Source organism: Melanerpes formicivorus, unplaced genomic scaffold (genome assembly GCF_026170545.1).
Source record: "Melanerpes formicivorus ecotype bairdi unplaced genomic scaffold, bMelFor1.0.p_v2 SCAF_19, whole genome shotgun sequence".
Classification (NCBI taxonomy): domain Eukaryota; kingdom Metazoa; phylum Chordata; class Aves; order Piciformes; family Picidae; genus Melanerpes; species Melanerpes formicivorus.
This window is the reverse complement of record NW_027142371.1, coordinates 2,011,274-2,027,079: the sequence shown is the minus strand read 5'-3', so window position 1 is coordinate 2,027,079 and position 15,806 is coordinate 2,011,274. Positions and strand designations below refer to the sequence as shown.

At 52.9% G+C, this 15,806-nt stretch overlaps 1 protein-coding gene across 1 annotated transcript in view; it reads right to left on the bottom strand.

Annotated features, from left to right (window-relative positions):
* The window catches only part of RIMS4 (regulating synaptic membrane exocytosis 4), a 76,179-nt gene extending 60,597 nt beyond the window's left edge, over nt 1-15,582 (bottom strand). The window contains exon 1 of the mRNA XM_068149780.1: nt 15,322-15,582. Within this exon, the coding sequence (XP_068005881.1) occupies nt 15,322-15,418 (97 nt within the window). The 5' untranslated portion in view covers nt 15,419-15,582. The remainder of the gene's footprint in view (nt 1-15,321) is intronic.
* Nucleotides 15,583-15,806: the final 224 nt, after the last annotated feature.

The following is a 15,806-nucleotide window of genomic DNA, read 5'->3' as shown; positions in this document are numbered from 1 at the left end:
GACCCCACCTGGAGTACTGCCTCCAGTTCTGGAGCCCCTATTACAAGAGGGATGTGGAGGTGCTGGAAGGTGTCCAGAGAAGAGACACGAGGATGATGAGAGGGCTGGAGCACCTCTCCTATGAGGACAGACTGAAGGAGTTGGGGCTGTTCAGTCTGGAGAAGAGAAGGCTCTGAGTTGACCTAATTGTGGCCTTCCAGTATCTGAAGGGGGCTACAGGAAGGCTGGGGAAGGACTTCTCAGGATCTCAGGTAGTGATAGGACTAGGGGGAATGGATTGAAGCTGGAGGTGGGGAGATTCAGGCTGGATGTGAGGAGGAGGTTCTTCACCATGAGAGTGGTGAGACCCTGGAATGGGTTGTCCAGGGAGGTGGTTGAGGCCCCATGCCTGGAGGTGTTTAAGCCCAGGCTGGCTGAGACTCTGGCCAGGCTGATCTAGTGTGGGGTGTCCCTGCCCATGGCAGGGGGGTTGGAACTAGCTGATCCTTGTGTTCCCTTCCAACCCTGACTGATGCTATGAAACTATGAAAGGAGGGGGGAGGAGGAGGAGGAAGTAGATCACTGCCAAGAGGCAGGTAGACATCAGCAATGAGCCTCCCCCAGGCTGAAAGGGTGGGACCCAGAACAAGGCTGAAGTGTCTCCATGAGCCAAGCCATGGGAGAGCCACCTGGCAAAGAGCTGTGTGGTGGAATGCAGGTGCAGCCATGGCACTGAGCTGTCCCAGCTTGGAGGGAAAGCTGCCTCTGCAGCACAGCACAAAGCAAACCCAGGAGCTCTGGGGCTGGACTACAAGAGCTGCTGTGCTAAGAGAAGGAATACTTGGCCTTCTTTAAGGCACCCAAAAAAGCCCAGAGCATCTCTCCCACCCTCAGCCACGTATCTAGGCACAGTCACAGAAGAGATCCATATGGATCAGCACCACGGCATGCCGAGGCCCAGATGGAGGAAGTACAGCAGCAGCAGGCAGTGACACCACAGCTCAGGAAGGTGCCATGGGGTGCTGACGTTGTCATGGCAATGTCCTCACACTGCCCAACGCTTCGACACCGCTCTCCAAGCGGCAGCGAGCCTCTGGCCGTGGCTATGGCTGCAGTCGTGGCCAGTTCAGGCTGCCTGGGCACTGGATCCTGCCCAGCCTGGCAGCTCCCCTTGCTGAAGTGCACAAGGAAGCTTTTAACAGACAGGGTTCCATAAATCACCCTGACTCAACACGTGCTCTCTGCCAGCCTGAGCACCAGCCTGCACGCCTGCTTTCCCCACTGCCTGCCCTGCATTCCAGGGCACAGTTTGCAATGCTCCTTCACACAATCAGCCAGGTTGGAGCAGACCTCCGAGCTCATCGAGTCCAACCAATCACCTAACCCTAACTAATCAACTAGACCATGGAACCAAGTGCCTCATCCAGGCTTTTTTAAACACCTCCAGGGGCCTTGACCCCACCACCTCCCTGGGCAGCACATTCCCATGGCCAGTCTCTTTCTGGGAAGAGCTTCTTGCTAAGATCAAGCCCAAACTTCCCCCTGCACACCTTGAGACTGTGTCCTCTTGTTCTGGTGTTGGCTGCCTGGGAGAAGAGACCGACCCCCACCTGGCTACAACCTCCCTTCAGGTAGTTGTAGAGAGCAATAAGGTCTCCCCTGAGTCTCCTCTTCTGCAGGCTAAACAACCCCAATCTGGCTTACCTGAACTACAGAACCCAAAGGCCAGCCTGCTCCAGCTGGCTCTGCATGAGCAGTGCAGCAGAGTCTCAGCCCCACACCTGCAGGGCAACGTTCTGAACTACTGAAGGCAGCCACTCACTTTCAAACAAAAGAGACTGAAAACTCTCAAGCATTTTAAAAATGCCCAACTTGGCATATCCAATACTCAGAACACACACAGACTCTTGTCAAAGCCATGTTCCTTGCAGAAAGCTTGTTTTTACCTCAGGGCACATCAAGGATCACCATCTAACCTGCTCACATTTTCTTGCACTGAAACAAAAATCCCAGATGTGGAGGGGACCTGACTATGGACCACATGATCCACAGAGGCAGATGTACAGGGACCAAGCCACACTAAGTGGTGTAAGGTTTGAACAGGATATATCAAAATCACCACTGAAACATGCATGGACTGGGCATTAGGAAAAATCATTTCACAGCACAAGTGGTCAGGGATTGGGATGTGCTGCCCAGGGAGGTGGTGGAGTCACCAACCCTGGATGTGTTTAAAGGTGGTTGGGATGTGGTACTTGGGAATATGGTTTAGGGGTGAGCCTTGTAGAGTAGGGTTAAGGAAGCTCCCTGCTTCTGAGGCTCCCTCCTCTCCCTGGCACCAGGCACAGCCATCCAATATTTCACCTTTGCTTCCTCACAGGCAAGAGGCTCGTTGGGTGGTGCCTTCTGCCCATGACCAGGGACATCTCACAGGTCTCTTCTCACAGGTAACTAGTGATAGAACAAGGGGGAACAGCCTCAAGCTGCAACTGGGGAAGTTTAGACTGGACATTAAGAAACACTTTTCCATGGAAAGAGTGACCAGACATTGGGATGTGCTGCTCAGGGAGGTGGTGGAGTCACCAACCCTGGATGTGCTTAAAGCTGGCTTGGATGCGGTGCTTGGAGATATGGTTTAGGGGTGAACCTTGAAGAGCAGGGTCAATGGTTGGACTTGGTGATCCTGAGGGTCTTTTCCAACCTGAATGTTTCTGTGATTCTGAGTTGTAACAGCAATTCCTGCCTTTCTTCCTGGTTTGGGGGGAAATGGGGCAAGAGGAAAAAGCCTCAGAAGTTGTCTCAGCCACCATCTACCTTCACCATAAATTTAAACTACTAGAATCACAGAATCAATAAGGTTGGAAAAGACCTCAAAGATTATCAAGTACAACCTATCACCCAACACCTCATGACTACTAAACCATGGCTCCAAGTGCCACATCCAATCCCCTCTTGAACACCTCCAGGGATGGTGACTCCACCACCTCTCTGGGCAGCACATTCCAACAGCTAACAACTCTCTCTGTGAAGAACTCTCTCATCACCTCAAGCCTAAACTTCCTCTGGTGCAGCTTGAGACTGTGTCCTCTTGTTCTGGTGCTGGTTGCCTGTGAGAAGAGACCAACCCCCACCTGGCTACAACCTCCCTTCAGGGAGTTGTAGACACCAATGAGATCTCCCCTGAGCCTCCTCTTCTCCAGGCTAAACAACCCCAGCTCCCTCAGCCTCTCCTCATAGGGCTGTGCTCAAGGCCTCTCCCCAGCCTCGTTGCCCTTCTCTGGATATGTTCAAGAGTCCCAATGTCCTTCTTAAATTGAGGAGCCCAAGAAAGAAAGGTGAAAAGGCTCTGCAGAACTGCTGCAGAGCAGCTGCTGCGGCCCCATGGGCCACCAGGGAGGTTTTACAGCAGGTAGCAGGGCTTCAGCCAGAGGGGTGACACCAGGAACTGAACCCAAGAGACAAAGGAAGCTGCTGGGTCTGCTCTGCCATGACACCACCATCCAAAACTGAACTGACTACAGCAGCTGAAGCCTTCACAGGCATCAGGAAGGAGGGAAAAGCCTTCTTGATCTGATGGAGCTCCAAACACGGGCAGGAAGCAGCAACCTTAAAATCCTGAATCAAGTAGTTCTCCCTGACTCCACCAGGGCTGTGATGTCACACAGCAACTACAAGAAAGGCAAGGTAAATAGTAGAAAGAAAGGAAAAAGCCACCCACCCACACACTCTTTCCAGGATGCTGAGAAGTGCTAAACGAGGAGCTGGATTTCCACAAAAAAAAAAAAACCAGAAAGAGCCTTCTTAGACATCTTGGCTGCAGCACAGTTAACATGTTTTCCATCCACGTGGCAGGATACATTCCCCTGCTAGCTGTAAATACACAGCGTGCTGGTGGGCAGCTGGCACAAGTCCAACACCCCTGGGAAACGTCAGGCTGGTCCGCGGCGCCTGTGGGGCCGCGCGAGGGGCAGGCTGTGCCCACACACCCCTGGCCCCCAGTGACACTGCTGCTGCCTTGCCAAGGAGGGGCATGCTGCAGGCCTGACCCCACCAAGAGCTCATCTGCTGGACCCAAGCTCCAGGCAGGGCCATAATCATGTGTTCCTTAAGGAGGCTGACCAGAGCCTCTTAAAGCCAGTCTGTCACCAACATGCAGCATTGTTAACCTCAATTATCCTTATTCTGGCTACTGACTGGGAGCGACACCTCAGCAGTCCCTGGAACTGAGCATTGGCCACAATAGCCCCATGCAGTGCTACAAGCTGGGGGCAGAGCGGCTGGAGAGCAGCCAGGCAGAAAGGGACCTGGGGGTACTGCTTGACAGCAGCTGAACATGAGCCTGCAGTGTGCCCAGGTGGCCAAGAAGACCAATGGCATCCTGGAATGCATCAGGAACAGCGTGGCCAGCAGGAGCAGGGAAGTCATTGTGCCCTGTGCTCAGCACTGGTTAGGACACACCTTGAGTCCTGTGTCCAGTTCTGGGCCTCTCAGTTTAAGAAAGACATTGAGACTCTTGAAGGTGTCCAGAGAAGGGCAACAAAGCTGGGGAGGGGTCTGGAGCACAGCCCTGTGAGGAGAGGCTGAGGGAGCTGGGGTTGCTTAGCCTGCAGAAGAGGAGGCTCAGGGGAGACCTTCTTGCTCTCTCCAACTCCCTGAAGGGAGGTTGTAGCCAGGTGGGGGTTGGTCTCTTCTCCCAGGCACCCAGCACCAGAACAAGAGGACACAGTCTCAAGCTGCACCAGGGGAGCCTCAGGCTGGATGTTAGGAAGAAGTTCTTCCCAGAGAGAGAGATTGGCCATTGGAATGTGCTGCCCAGGGAGGTGGTGGAGTGACCACCACTGGAAGTGTTTAGGAAAAGACTGGATGGGGTGCTTGGTGCCATGGTTTAGTTGATTAGATGGTGTTGGGTGGTAGGCTGGATTCTATGATCTCTGAGGTCTTTTCCAACCTGGTTAATTCTATTCTATTGCAAAATGAGGCAATAAGAAGCTGCCTGGGATAAGAAAAAAAAAAAAAGCACAAAAAAACCAGGTCACTGCAGCTGCACTGGAAGCAAAGGTTTTCAAGGACACTGCACTTCACCCTTGGACCCTCAGATACAGAGCATCTCCTACTGCCAAATTCATCCCCAAAATGCTGCAGGATTCCTGGAAGCCAGAGGATGAAGCACCTCACCAGGGTCATTCAGCCCACCTCTCATTCCCACAAACATCCCAGCAGCACAGGTCTTGCTAAACAGCAGAGAGAAGTGAGACCGATCACAACGGGACAAAGCAGCTCCTCCCGGCGGATCAATACAGCGCAATTCAATACAGGCACGTGTGGGAAACAGGAACTGCAGAGGGCTGAAAACATTCCATGCACAATTGTCAGACAGGGAACAAGTAGCCAGGCAGCAGAGAATGATCTGGAACTTGGCACAGATCACACCCTGAATGCCAGCCAGGAGTGGGGAGACTCTCGCAAGGAGCTGTCCCTCGGTACAGCAGCATGGCAGGCAGCAGCCACAGCACCGTCCACACAACTCCTCCTGCAAGATCCTGAGGCCAACCTGATGCCTGGAAAACTGCTCTGTGCAAAAGGTGCAATCAGGTTTCTTTGGTCCAGAAAAGAAAAGGAGAGAGACACGAATGTTGTGATTGTGGCTGCTCCCTGGGGAGCAGTTCTGTGACGGGAGGAGCTGCCTTGAGGACAGCAGCCATCACTTGTTTCCCCACATTGCTCGGAGCAAGACAAGAGTAAGCTGCTTAATTTCCATGAAGATTTAAACTAAATTTTATGACAAACTAGTGGTGTCCCCCAGGGATCAGGGTTGGGCCCCATCCTGTTCAATATCTTTATTGATAATCTGGAAAAAGAGATTGAGGCCATCATCAGTAAATCTGAAGATGACACCAAGCTGGGGGCAGGAGTTGATCTGTTAGAGGGCAGAAGAGCTCTGCACAGGGACCTTGACAGGCTGGACAGATGGGCAGAGCCCAAGGGCATGAGATTTAACACATCTAAGTGCCAGGTTCTGCATTTAGGCCACAACAACCCCAGGCAGTGCTACAGGCTGGGGTCAGAATGGCTGGAGAGTAGCAAGGCAGAAAGAGACCTGGAGGTACTGCTTGACAGCAGCTGAACATGAGGCAGCAGTGTGCCCAGGTGGTCAAGAAGGCCAATGCCATCCTGGCCTGCATCAGGAACAGTGTGGCCAGCAGGAGCAGGGAAGTCATTGTGCCCTGTGCTCAGCACTGGTTAGGCCACACCTTGACTCCTGTGTCCAGTTCTGGGCTCCTCAGTTTAGGAAAGATGTTGAGATGCTGGAAGGTGTCCAGAGAAGGGCAACAAAGCTGTGAGGGGTTTGGAGCACAGCCCTGTGAGGAGAGGCTGAGGGAGCTGGGGTTGCTTAGCTTGGAGAAAAGGAGACTCAGGGGAGACCTTCTAGCTCTCTACAACTCCCTGAAGGGAGGTTGTAGCCAGGTGGGGATTGGTCTCTTCTCCCAGGCAGCCAGCACCAGAACAAGAGGACTCAGTCTCAAAATGTGCAGGGGGAAGTTTGGGCTTGATCTTAGCAAGAAGCTCTTCCCAGAAAGAGACTGGCCATGGGAATGTGCTGCCCAGGGAGGTGGTGGGGTCAAGGCCCCTGGAGGCGTTTTAAAGAGCCTGGATGAGGCACTTGGTGCCATGGTCTAGTCGATTAGTTAGGGTTAGGTGATTGGTTGGACTCGGTGAGCTCGGAGGTCTGCTCCAACCTGGCTGATTGTGTGAAGGAGCATTGCAAACTGTGCCCTGGAAAGCAGGGCAGGCAGTGGTGAAAGCAGGCGTGCAGGCTGGTGCTCAGGCTGGCAGACAGCACGTGTTGAGTCAGGGTGATTTATGGAACCCTGTCTGTTAAAAGCTTCCTTGTGCACTTCAGCAAGGGGAGCTGCCAGGCTGGGCAGGATCACTACCTGAAGGGAGGTTGTAGCCAGGTGGAGATTGGTTTAGGAAGAAACTGGATGAGGCACTTGGTGCCATGGTTTAGTTGATTAGGTGGTGTTGGGTGATAGGTTGGACTTGATCTCAAAGGTCTCTTCCAACCTGGTTAATTCTATTCTATTCTCTTCTCCCAGGCTCCCAGCACCAGAACAAGAGGACACAGTCTCAAGCTGCACCAGGGGAGGTTTAGACTGGATGTTAGGAAGAAATTCTTCCCAGAAAGAAAGATTTGCCATTGGAAGGGGCTGCCTGGGGAGGTGGTGGAGTCACTGTCCCTGGAAGCATTTAACAAAAGGCTGGCTGAGGCACTCGGTGCCATGGTTTAGTTGATTAGATGGTGCTGAGTGATAGGTTGGACTTGATGATCTCAAAGGTCTTTTCCAACCTGGTTAATCCTGTGATATGCAAATGGTACTGAGCAGTTCTGCAGGAGTCCAGAGACTCTTATTCAAATGCATTAGCAGCACTTCATGACAGCTGTCTGTGAGGAAGAGGAGATGGCAGAGCCGAGAAGCCTACACACGCCAGGCCTGCCTGCCCCACACAAACACATCAGCAACCTGCAGACCACTTCCTAAATTAAAAGATCCACATTTATCATCTTAACCAGAGGCACTCAGATGTGAGCAGAGAGGGCTGCAGAAAATAATGGCACAGATAAATTATTGCTCAAAACCACTACTCCAATCAAACTTAATTCTCCCCTCCACAAAGCAGATACACATGTTCTGTCAAACAGAAATGCTAAAGCAAAGTAGTTACAGCGTTTCACAACTTCTCCTGACACAGGAATCTGACAGAGTAAAGATAATATTATCATTTTTTTTTTTTTAGCCTGGAGAGCAGAGTGCTTTTGAATTAATAAATCTTGCATGTGAATTAACTTCACATGAAATAGATGCAGCCTCTCCTCGACAGAAAGCTTTCCAGGGACAGGCTCTCTTATGTGGAAGTCAGCTGACAGCAAAAGAAGAGAGTCTTTGCCCTGTGGCTGGCAGGGGTCATGTCTAACCAGCCCTCTGCAGCTCCTGTATGCATGGCTGGCACATCACATCATCCTCTGAACACCTACAACCAGGCCAGATGCAGCCACCTTTCAGGGAAGGAGCCAATATTGTGCTTTGCCATGACTCGGAGCATGTGCTGCAATAAGCAGTGCTGGGGGCACAGCACTGTGCCACGGAGATACCATGGACCACTCCCTTGTAAATCCACACCCAGATGATCACCAAGTTGAGTTGTCATGAGGTGTTAGGTAATAGGCAGTAGGTTGGACTTGATAGAATAAACCGGGTTGGAAAAGACCTTGAAGACCATCAAGTCCAACCTATCACCCGACACCATCTAATCAACTAAACCATGGCACCAAGCACCCCATCCAGGCTCTTCCTAAACACCTCCAGTGATGGTGATTCCACTACCTCCCTGGGCAGCACATTCCAATGGCCAATCTCTCTTCCTGGGAAAAATTTCTTCCTAACAGCCCATCTAAACCCCCCCTGGTGCAGCTTGAGACTGTGTCCTCTTGTTCTGGTGCTGACTGCCTGGGAGAAGAGACCAACCCCCACCTGGCTACAACCTCCCTTCAAGTAGTTGTAGAGAGCAAGAAGGTCTCCCCTGAGCCTCCTCTTCTCCAGGCTAAGCAACCCCAGCTCCCTCAGCCTCTCCTCACAGGGCTGTGCTCCAGACCCCTCCCCAGCTTTCTTGCCCTTCTCTGCACACGTTCCAGAAACTCAACATGTTTCCTAAACTGAGGGGCCCAGAACTGGACACAGGACTCAAGGTGTAGCTCAACCAGTGCTGAGCACAGGGGCAGAATGACCTCCCTGCTCCTGCTGGCCACAGCAGGTCTCTGAGGTCTTTTCCAACCTGGTTGGTTCTGTGACTATAGCGCAGCACTTGAGACCCCAGGGCTAGCTGCTACTTCTCTCCTAACCCATCCCACACCATTTAAACCCATTCCTTAGCCTACAGCCAGCACAAGGCACAAGTGGATGCTCCAGGTTGGGACATGCTGGAGAACTGCCAAGGTGCCCCATGGGAGACAGGAGCGGCAGCTGGTGCCCCAGGAAGGCTGAGCACCATGCTGAGCGCTGACCGATACCACGTCAGCCTTCCCTGCGCTCTCCCACCTGTCCAACCCTACCCATCTGCCAGGTTTTGCCACAAACTGCAAGCTCCCTGGGCCAGAGACTGCCATTCTGCTGCGCATTTCAACAGGCACAGCAGGACCCTGGCCGAGGACCACGGCTCTCACATGCGGCTGCAACACCAAGAGCGGCACGAATGAGGATGAGCTTTCAAATCCCTTGCTCCTAGTGCTGACTCATTCAGAGGGCTCCTGCTCTGCTCTCTCACAGCCACAGGAGAAGGCAAAACCTGTCCTCTACAACTGCAAGTCTGTTGATCCCACATGCAGGCAACAGATCCAGAGAGCAGAAAGCTGCCTTCAGCACACAGGGGACACAAGGAACAGTGCAGCTCATTCAGCTCTGCCCTGCATCCACTGTGTAAGAATAAGACCTTTATGGTCTGGATTAACTCCTGACTGGGAGATCACCAACCTCTGCAGGTCTCACCCAAGGCACCTTGGTCTAGATATTGGTCTGTTTCATACACTTTCCTCTGATTAAACACTGAGAGCGGCCCTTCTAAAACTGTTCTCATTTGTTACTTCATGTTAATCCCTCCATGAACCACACACTCACTCACCTGGAACTAGAATGTGCCCAGCAGGGAGAGAGGCATTTCTTACAATCACTAGGATTACCCACAGCCTAGGATGCACCTCTTTCTGTGCAAGGAGGCAGCAAAGCCATGGCTGTCACTGCCTCCCACAGCAGCCAAGGGAGCTGGCAGGGTGCACAGCAGGGATCAGGCCACAGGCAAACTCTGTACCTCCTTGTAGATGCCAAGCCAGACTCAGATTGGTCCTGCAGCATCCCTAGGGTAACACATTGCCAGATGAGCCCTAGAGTCTCTCTCTCTGCAGGGTTACAGGGAGGCACTATCATTTCATTTGAAAAAGACTAATATCACAAATAATTCACATTCTAGGTGCACGAATCATTTCCCTTGTCCTCTGTGTGCCACCTGAGCACAGGCACCTACCCCAGAAACAGCTAACAGAGCTGGCCAAAGCCTTTAAAAACCTTCAAAGGGAACTCTGGATGAAGCAAAACCAGACCAGACACCAAGGGACTTAACATGTGTGATACATATACACCTGAAAACTACACAGAGGGACCAGTTAAAAAGATTAGGATCATCATTTCCTTCAGAAGTCCTCTGCACCCCACCCCACTACAGTGCTGCAACTGAGAAATATCCACAGAAGCATGAACACACACAGAGGGGCTGCCTAACTTGGTGATGCCTTAATGGTTAAAATGCCAGAGAAGTTTAATGTTTTAAATTACAGAGGAGTAAAAGAGAGAAAACCCAGGCAAAAGAGTCTCCCAAACTAAACTGCCTGTCCGCAGCACATTCTTCCAGCCCAGCTTTTAAATGGAGTGGTAGAACCATTTAAATGCACATTTCACTCAGCTTCTCATCTGAGCCATTGACCATCGTCACACAGTGCACCTGCCAGCACTTGAGGGAGTGTGAAAGCAGCAGCCCAGGCTGGATTTTGTCTCTAACTCTCTTCTGAACGAGCAGCTGACACGAGGAAGGCTGACTGTCAGTATCCAGGAGACATTTTGACTTTGGAAACCATTTTCTCTCTGCCAGACACTTGGTTCCAGCTGGCTGACACATGGTTTGATTCTGCTGTCTTGCAGCCAGGGCAGAGGTCTGTCAAGCTGGACAGCACCTGTGCTGGTGTTCTGACCCACCGAGCCCTTGCGTGCCCCTCAGCTACGCTGTACCTTATTCCAGCTTCCTGATCAAAGCATCCCTGCTCCCCACACCAGCATGGGTATAAGGTTCCTGACAGACAGATGCTTAAGTTGTACCTGGACTTCAGGGTAGCTGCCTTTGCAATATGACCCACAGCTATCCTCTCCCAGGCATTCAAATCTGCATCCTGGCCAGATGCCCTCTGCCAGTGCAAGCGTTCTGCCCGAGAAAAGCAGGAGGCAGGATGAACAGAAAGGAGCTGGTGCATCACTGCATCGCACCCACTGAAGCCACAGGGCAGCTGGAGCACACACTCAAGCCTGAGAAGTGCTCCTGGATTCCACCATTTAGGCACAGAGGCTTAAGCAAATCCCATTCTCTTCAGCAATGTTTAGCATTTCCCTACCTGTCTAGCTCTAAGGGCAGTCTTTCTCCTCTGTAGTACCCCTATCTGGAAACTCTTACCTCTTCAGGCCAGCACCAGAAGCAGTCCTCAGCTCAGACCTCCCCTCAGGCCCACCACCATTAAATGACTGTCCCTGCTACTAAAACAAGCTCTTCTCTCTTGCCCAAAGCTTGCTGGGTTTAGCACACAGTTCATTTGCTGTTCTCTCTTACCAAACCCTCACCTCCTGTTCTGCTTTAGCCACTTCCCCAAAGCCTATACTCCACATGTGGAGGGAGCTGGTGCTCCTCCATGCCAGCAAACACATCCACTTTCACCTTAAGAATGTCCCTCACCCTGGAGTGGGCAAGGCGCTGCCAAGGCTGCTGTCACTCCAAGGTGGATTTCACATACCCCAACTCCACAATCCCACAGTTTTAGTTTGGGACTGCACCCAGGACTCACAAGCTGCCTGCAAGGCACATCCCCACAGCCACCATGGATCCTCCACACCCTATGATTAACCCACATGCTTTTGTCCTTGGCAAACATGACTACATCAAAGGGCTGATTCCAGCCAAGATGAGCACACAGCAGAGCCTTGGGACAGCCAAGATTTGTGCTCACACCACTCAAAACAGGCACTGACTGAAGACTCACACTGCTAGAAACATGCATGACTGGCTCCCACCTCTTGCTAGTCTGCTTCTCAGTAACTGAAATATTATCAAGAGCTCAGGACAGATATTTGCATAAGCTTAACCAACAGTTATCATGATAACCACAGCTTAAAAATCCTTCACTTCACTGACAGTGCTGGGGACCTCAGTGGAGCAAAGCTAGAGGCACTGAGCCAGCAGGAAGGGCAGCAGCGTTACCATACCCAGAACAAGAGAGCCATTAACCCAGAGTGCTCACACCACTGAGGCCAGAGAGCAATTTCTTTCAAAGCCCCACTGCAGCTTACTGGGGGAGCAGAGCTCAGCATTTGCTCAGGGTATCCTCTCTGCACACACAGCTGGGGGGATGTGAAGGGCATTACAACAGAGGAGGGAATGCAAATCCACAACCACCGCTTTAGAGAGACAGGCATGTGGGTTTATTTGCCAGAGAACACATCTGAAGCTCAGTCACCCTCACTATGGGATCACTACTTCTAGAAACATTCAACAGAGATCCAGCTTCTTGCTCCAAGTCCTATCACTGCCCTGCCTACACCAGCCTCCTGCCTCTGCACACCAAGATTCAAGCCAGCATCAGCTGCATCCACTTCACAGCCAAGAACCCAGCCCAAACACACTTGGTGTGGTAGGTAGAAGAGCTGTGGAAGGTAGAATAGAATTAACCAGGTTGGAAAAGACCTTTGAGATCGAGTCCAACCTATCATCCAACACCATCTGATCAACTAAACCATAGCACCTAGCACCCCATCTTCCTAAACACCTCCAGTGATGGTGACTCCATCCCCTCCCTGGGCAGCACATTCCAATGGCCAATCTCTTTCTATGAAGAACTTCTTCCTAACATCCAGCCTAAGCCTCTCCTGGCACAGCAGGTAAGAGTCTTCTCACTTAACATCCAGAAGGTGGATGGCAAAAGCCAAAAGAGCCACAGCAAGAGAGGAAGTATAAAGGAAGTATTCTGTAAGTAAAAGCATTTTTCAAGAGTGAAAAGTGGGAAATGCTGGAAGCCAGAGGCTAGCATCAGCCAGACGTGGCTAGCTGAGTGTCACCATCACCACAGCTCTTAGCACAGGCACTCCTGCAAATTTCCTTTTACGCTCCTCTGCAGTAAGCTAAATGAAAAACCTCAATGAAACCCCTCAAGAACCTTTCCTGTCTGTAGATCTGAGTTCTCCTGAGGCTCTTTTTTCTTTTCAGAGGAAACCATTGTTTCCTTCAAGCCTGGCCGTGTCTCAGCTCCTCTTTTCTCCAGAGGACGACTATTCTCTTAAAGACGTGGCTCTCCGCTTCAGACAAAATGGATGATGTGTCTGTTTGAAGCAGGATTGTTTACTTTGTCAGCGCTCCTGGGATCAATTCCGGGCTTCTTTCTGCCATCTCCTGCGGAGAACATTTGGACAAGTGCGGCATTCATCTCCCTGAATGAGCTATCAAGATCTATTTTTTCGACAGGAATCACACTGCAACCCAAACCCGCCAGAGCCTCACTCCATTTCAGGAGCATGCATGGGTCTGAACGGCACAGAGCCTTGTCCAGCACAGTTTCTGCCTTTCCTTTATTGCTTCTCTTTCATGAAAAAGGATTTTCTTGGGAAAATTACACACTTGTAGTTTCAACACAAAGATGCCAAGCCGTACACATTTGTTCTTGTTGTTTCCTCATACGTGCCTGAACACTCTTAGGCACAAAACAAGGAGCAATGCTGCAACGTCCCCAAGCTCCCGAGTGCTACCCCAGGCAGCTTTACTAAGGAGAGTAACTCAGGCAGGCAAGATCCACTAATAAGCTGCTGGAGAAAGAGGTCTTAATAATAGATTTAATTCAGAGACAAGTGTTTGCACCGTATTAAGAGCAGCCTATTAACATTCATGCCTGAGCATTCAGAAGTGTGAATAAACCCAGCTCAGCGCAGAAAACACTTTTCAAAGGGCTGCAAGAGGAAGCATTCACTTAGAAATAAAAATCCCCCTGGCTCAGAGAACGGGGATCGGGGCAGCGGGCGAGGAAACGCCGCTCTGGGCATTGTGTCGGGCTCTCTACTCAGCGCGTCTCGCCATCAATCATCCCTGAAGCAACAGCGCCGAGACTTCCCAAAGCTCCCGTCGCTGCCCTGCATGCTTCCCAGCGTTCCAGACAAACACCAAGTGCAAATAAATCATCGGCGAGCGTTTGAGAACCAAGCTGAGATAAATGCATGTGGTGGAGGACACAAGCTGCAGCCCGACACCCCTGCACAAGGCTGATGACAACCCCCGGTTAATCACACAGATGATGAATTTTTTCTTACGTCAACGCCTTTAACAACAACAACATCGCAGGTGTAGCAGCAGCGGGCTGATTTACCCATGGATTCCTGCTGGCAGCTCCACAGCTTGGGAAGAGCTGCCAGACAAAGGAGCATGCCGGCATTTTGAGGGATGCAACCATGACAGCCCGTGCTGAAACACACCCTAGGTACCAGCTCCCCTCCTCTGCCGCTCGGGAGGTTCACTACAGGTTCAGTACCCGGCACAGGGTGCACCGTGAACAACGTCTCCCACCTAGCACTGTGAACGACATCTCCCATCTACGGCTGAGCTGCTGGGAACCAAGTGCCTGTCCCCCGCTCACCATCCACTCCTCACCCATCCTCCCTACCCACGCAGCTGCTGTGCTGCCCTCTACTCCCAGCACCTTCTCCAGCACCCAGCATCCTTCCTTTCCCATTCAACCCCATTTCTTTCCTACTTTTCCTTGCCAGTAGCCCTCTTCTTGGCGCCTGGTTTTATTTTATGACCACTCTGAGGTCTTTATGCAGTGGGCACTCATCTTGAGAGGCTTTTGTATGTATTTTGTGCCATACTTCACCCTCATCTCAATGGAACCCCTTTTTTTCCCCCTGCCTGAAAGCAGCATGGTGCTAACAACCCCACGGAACAATCAGCCTGAGAGCTCACCGTGGATAAGCCAGCGGCAGACTGGACACAACGCCCAGCAAAACAGCACCATCTCCGAGTGCTGCCCTTCACCACCCTACTCAGCTCGGCACCAGCGCAGGATGGGAGCGTGAGCCACAGCAAACAGCCCGGGTCTGCCACCGACCAGGAGCGGGGCTCCTTGTCAGGGATAAATTCCCCCCTTCTATCTCCGCAGGCTCTCGCTTCCCTGCACAAACCCTCCAGCACCCGGCACGCTGCCCTACATAAACCCCACACTGGGAACCCACCGGCCAGCAGAGTGGGACCCCCGACAACCCAGACCCACCTTCTGCTGCCCGCACCCACCACACCACCCAAGCCTGGACCCCCGACTGCTCCCACAGCACCCGTGGGTGAACCCACACCCAGCGGGAAGCAGAGCCTGACCCCGGCCCCACCGACACCCCTGGGTCTCCCCCTTGCTCTGAGGCTCCCTCCGCACTCCAAGCACCCCCGCCTTCCCCTTCTACACCCCAACCGCCACCCGTGACCGAGACCCGCTGCCCCCCGTACCCGCGTCCTCCTCGTCGAAGCTGTTCATGCAGGGGAAGTAGATGGCCAGGGCCTCGAAGGAGGCGGAGAGGCTGAGACGGCTCTGCGAACGCTCCATGAAGAGCCCGGATCCGGGGGCGCCGCCGGGGGCCTCGCCCGCCGCCGCCGCCGGCGGCTTGGCCAGCTTCGCCGCCCCATTCTTCACTCGGAGCACGGCCCGCGGCGTCTTGGCTGCAGCGGGGGCCGCGGTGAGGCGGCAGGACGATGTGAAGCAGGGCGAGGAGGGAGCGCAGCACGGAACCGAGCGGTGCGGAGCGCAGCCACCTGCTGCCGCCCGGCGCTCTGGGCGCCGCCCCGCCCCACGCCCGGCGCCGCCGCCAATCGCCGCCCGCAGCCGGCGAGCGGGACGGGCCCGCCGATGGGAGGGGGCCCGGGGGAAGCGGGTCCTCACCCCCGCGGCTGTCGGCCTGCTGGGGGCTGAGGAAGCGGGACGGGTCCTCCGCGGT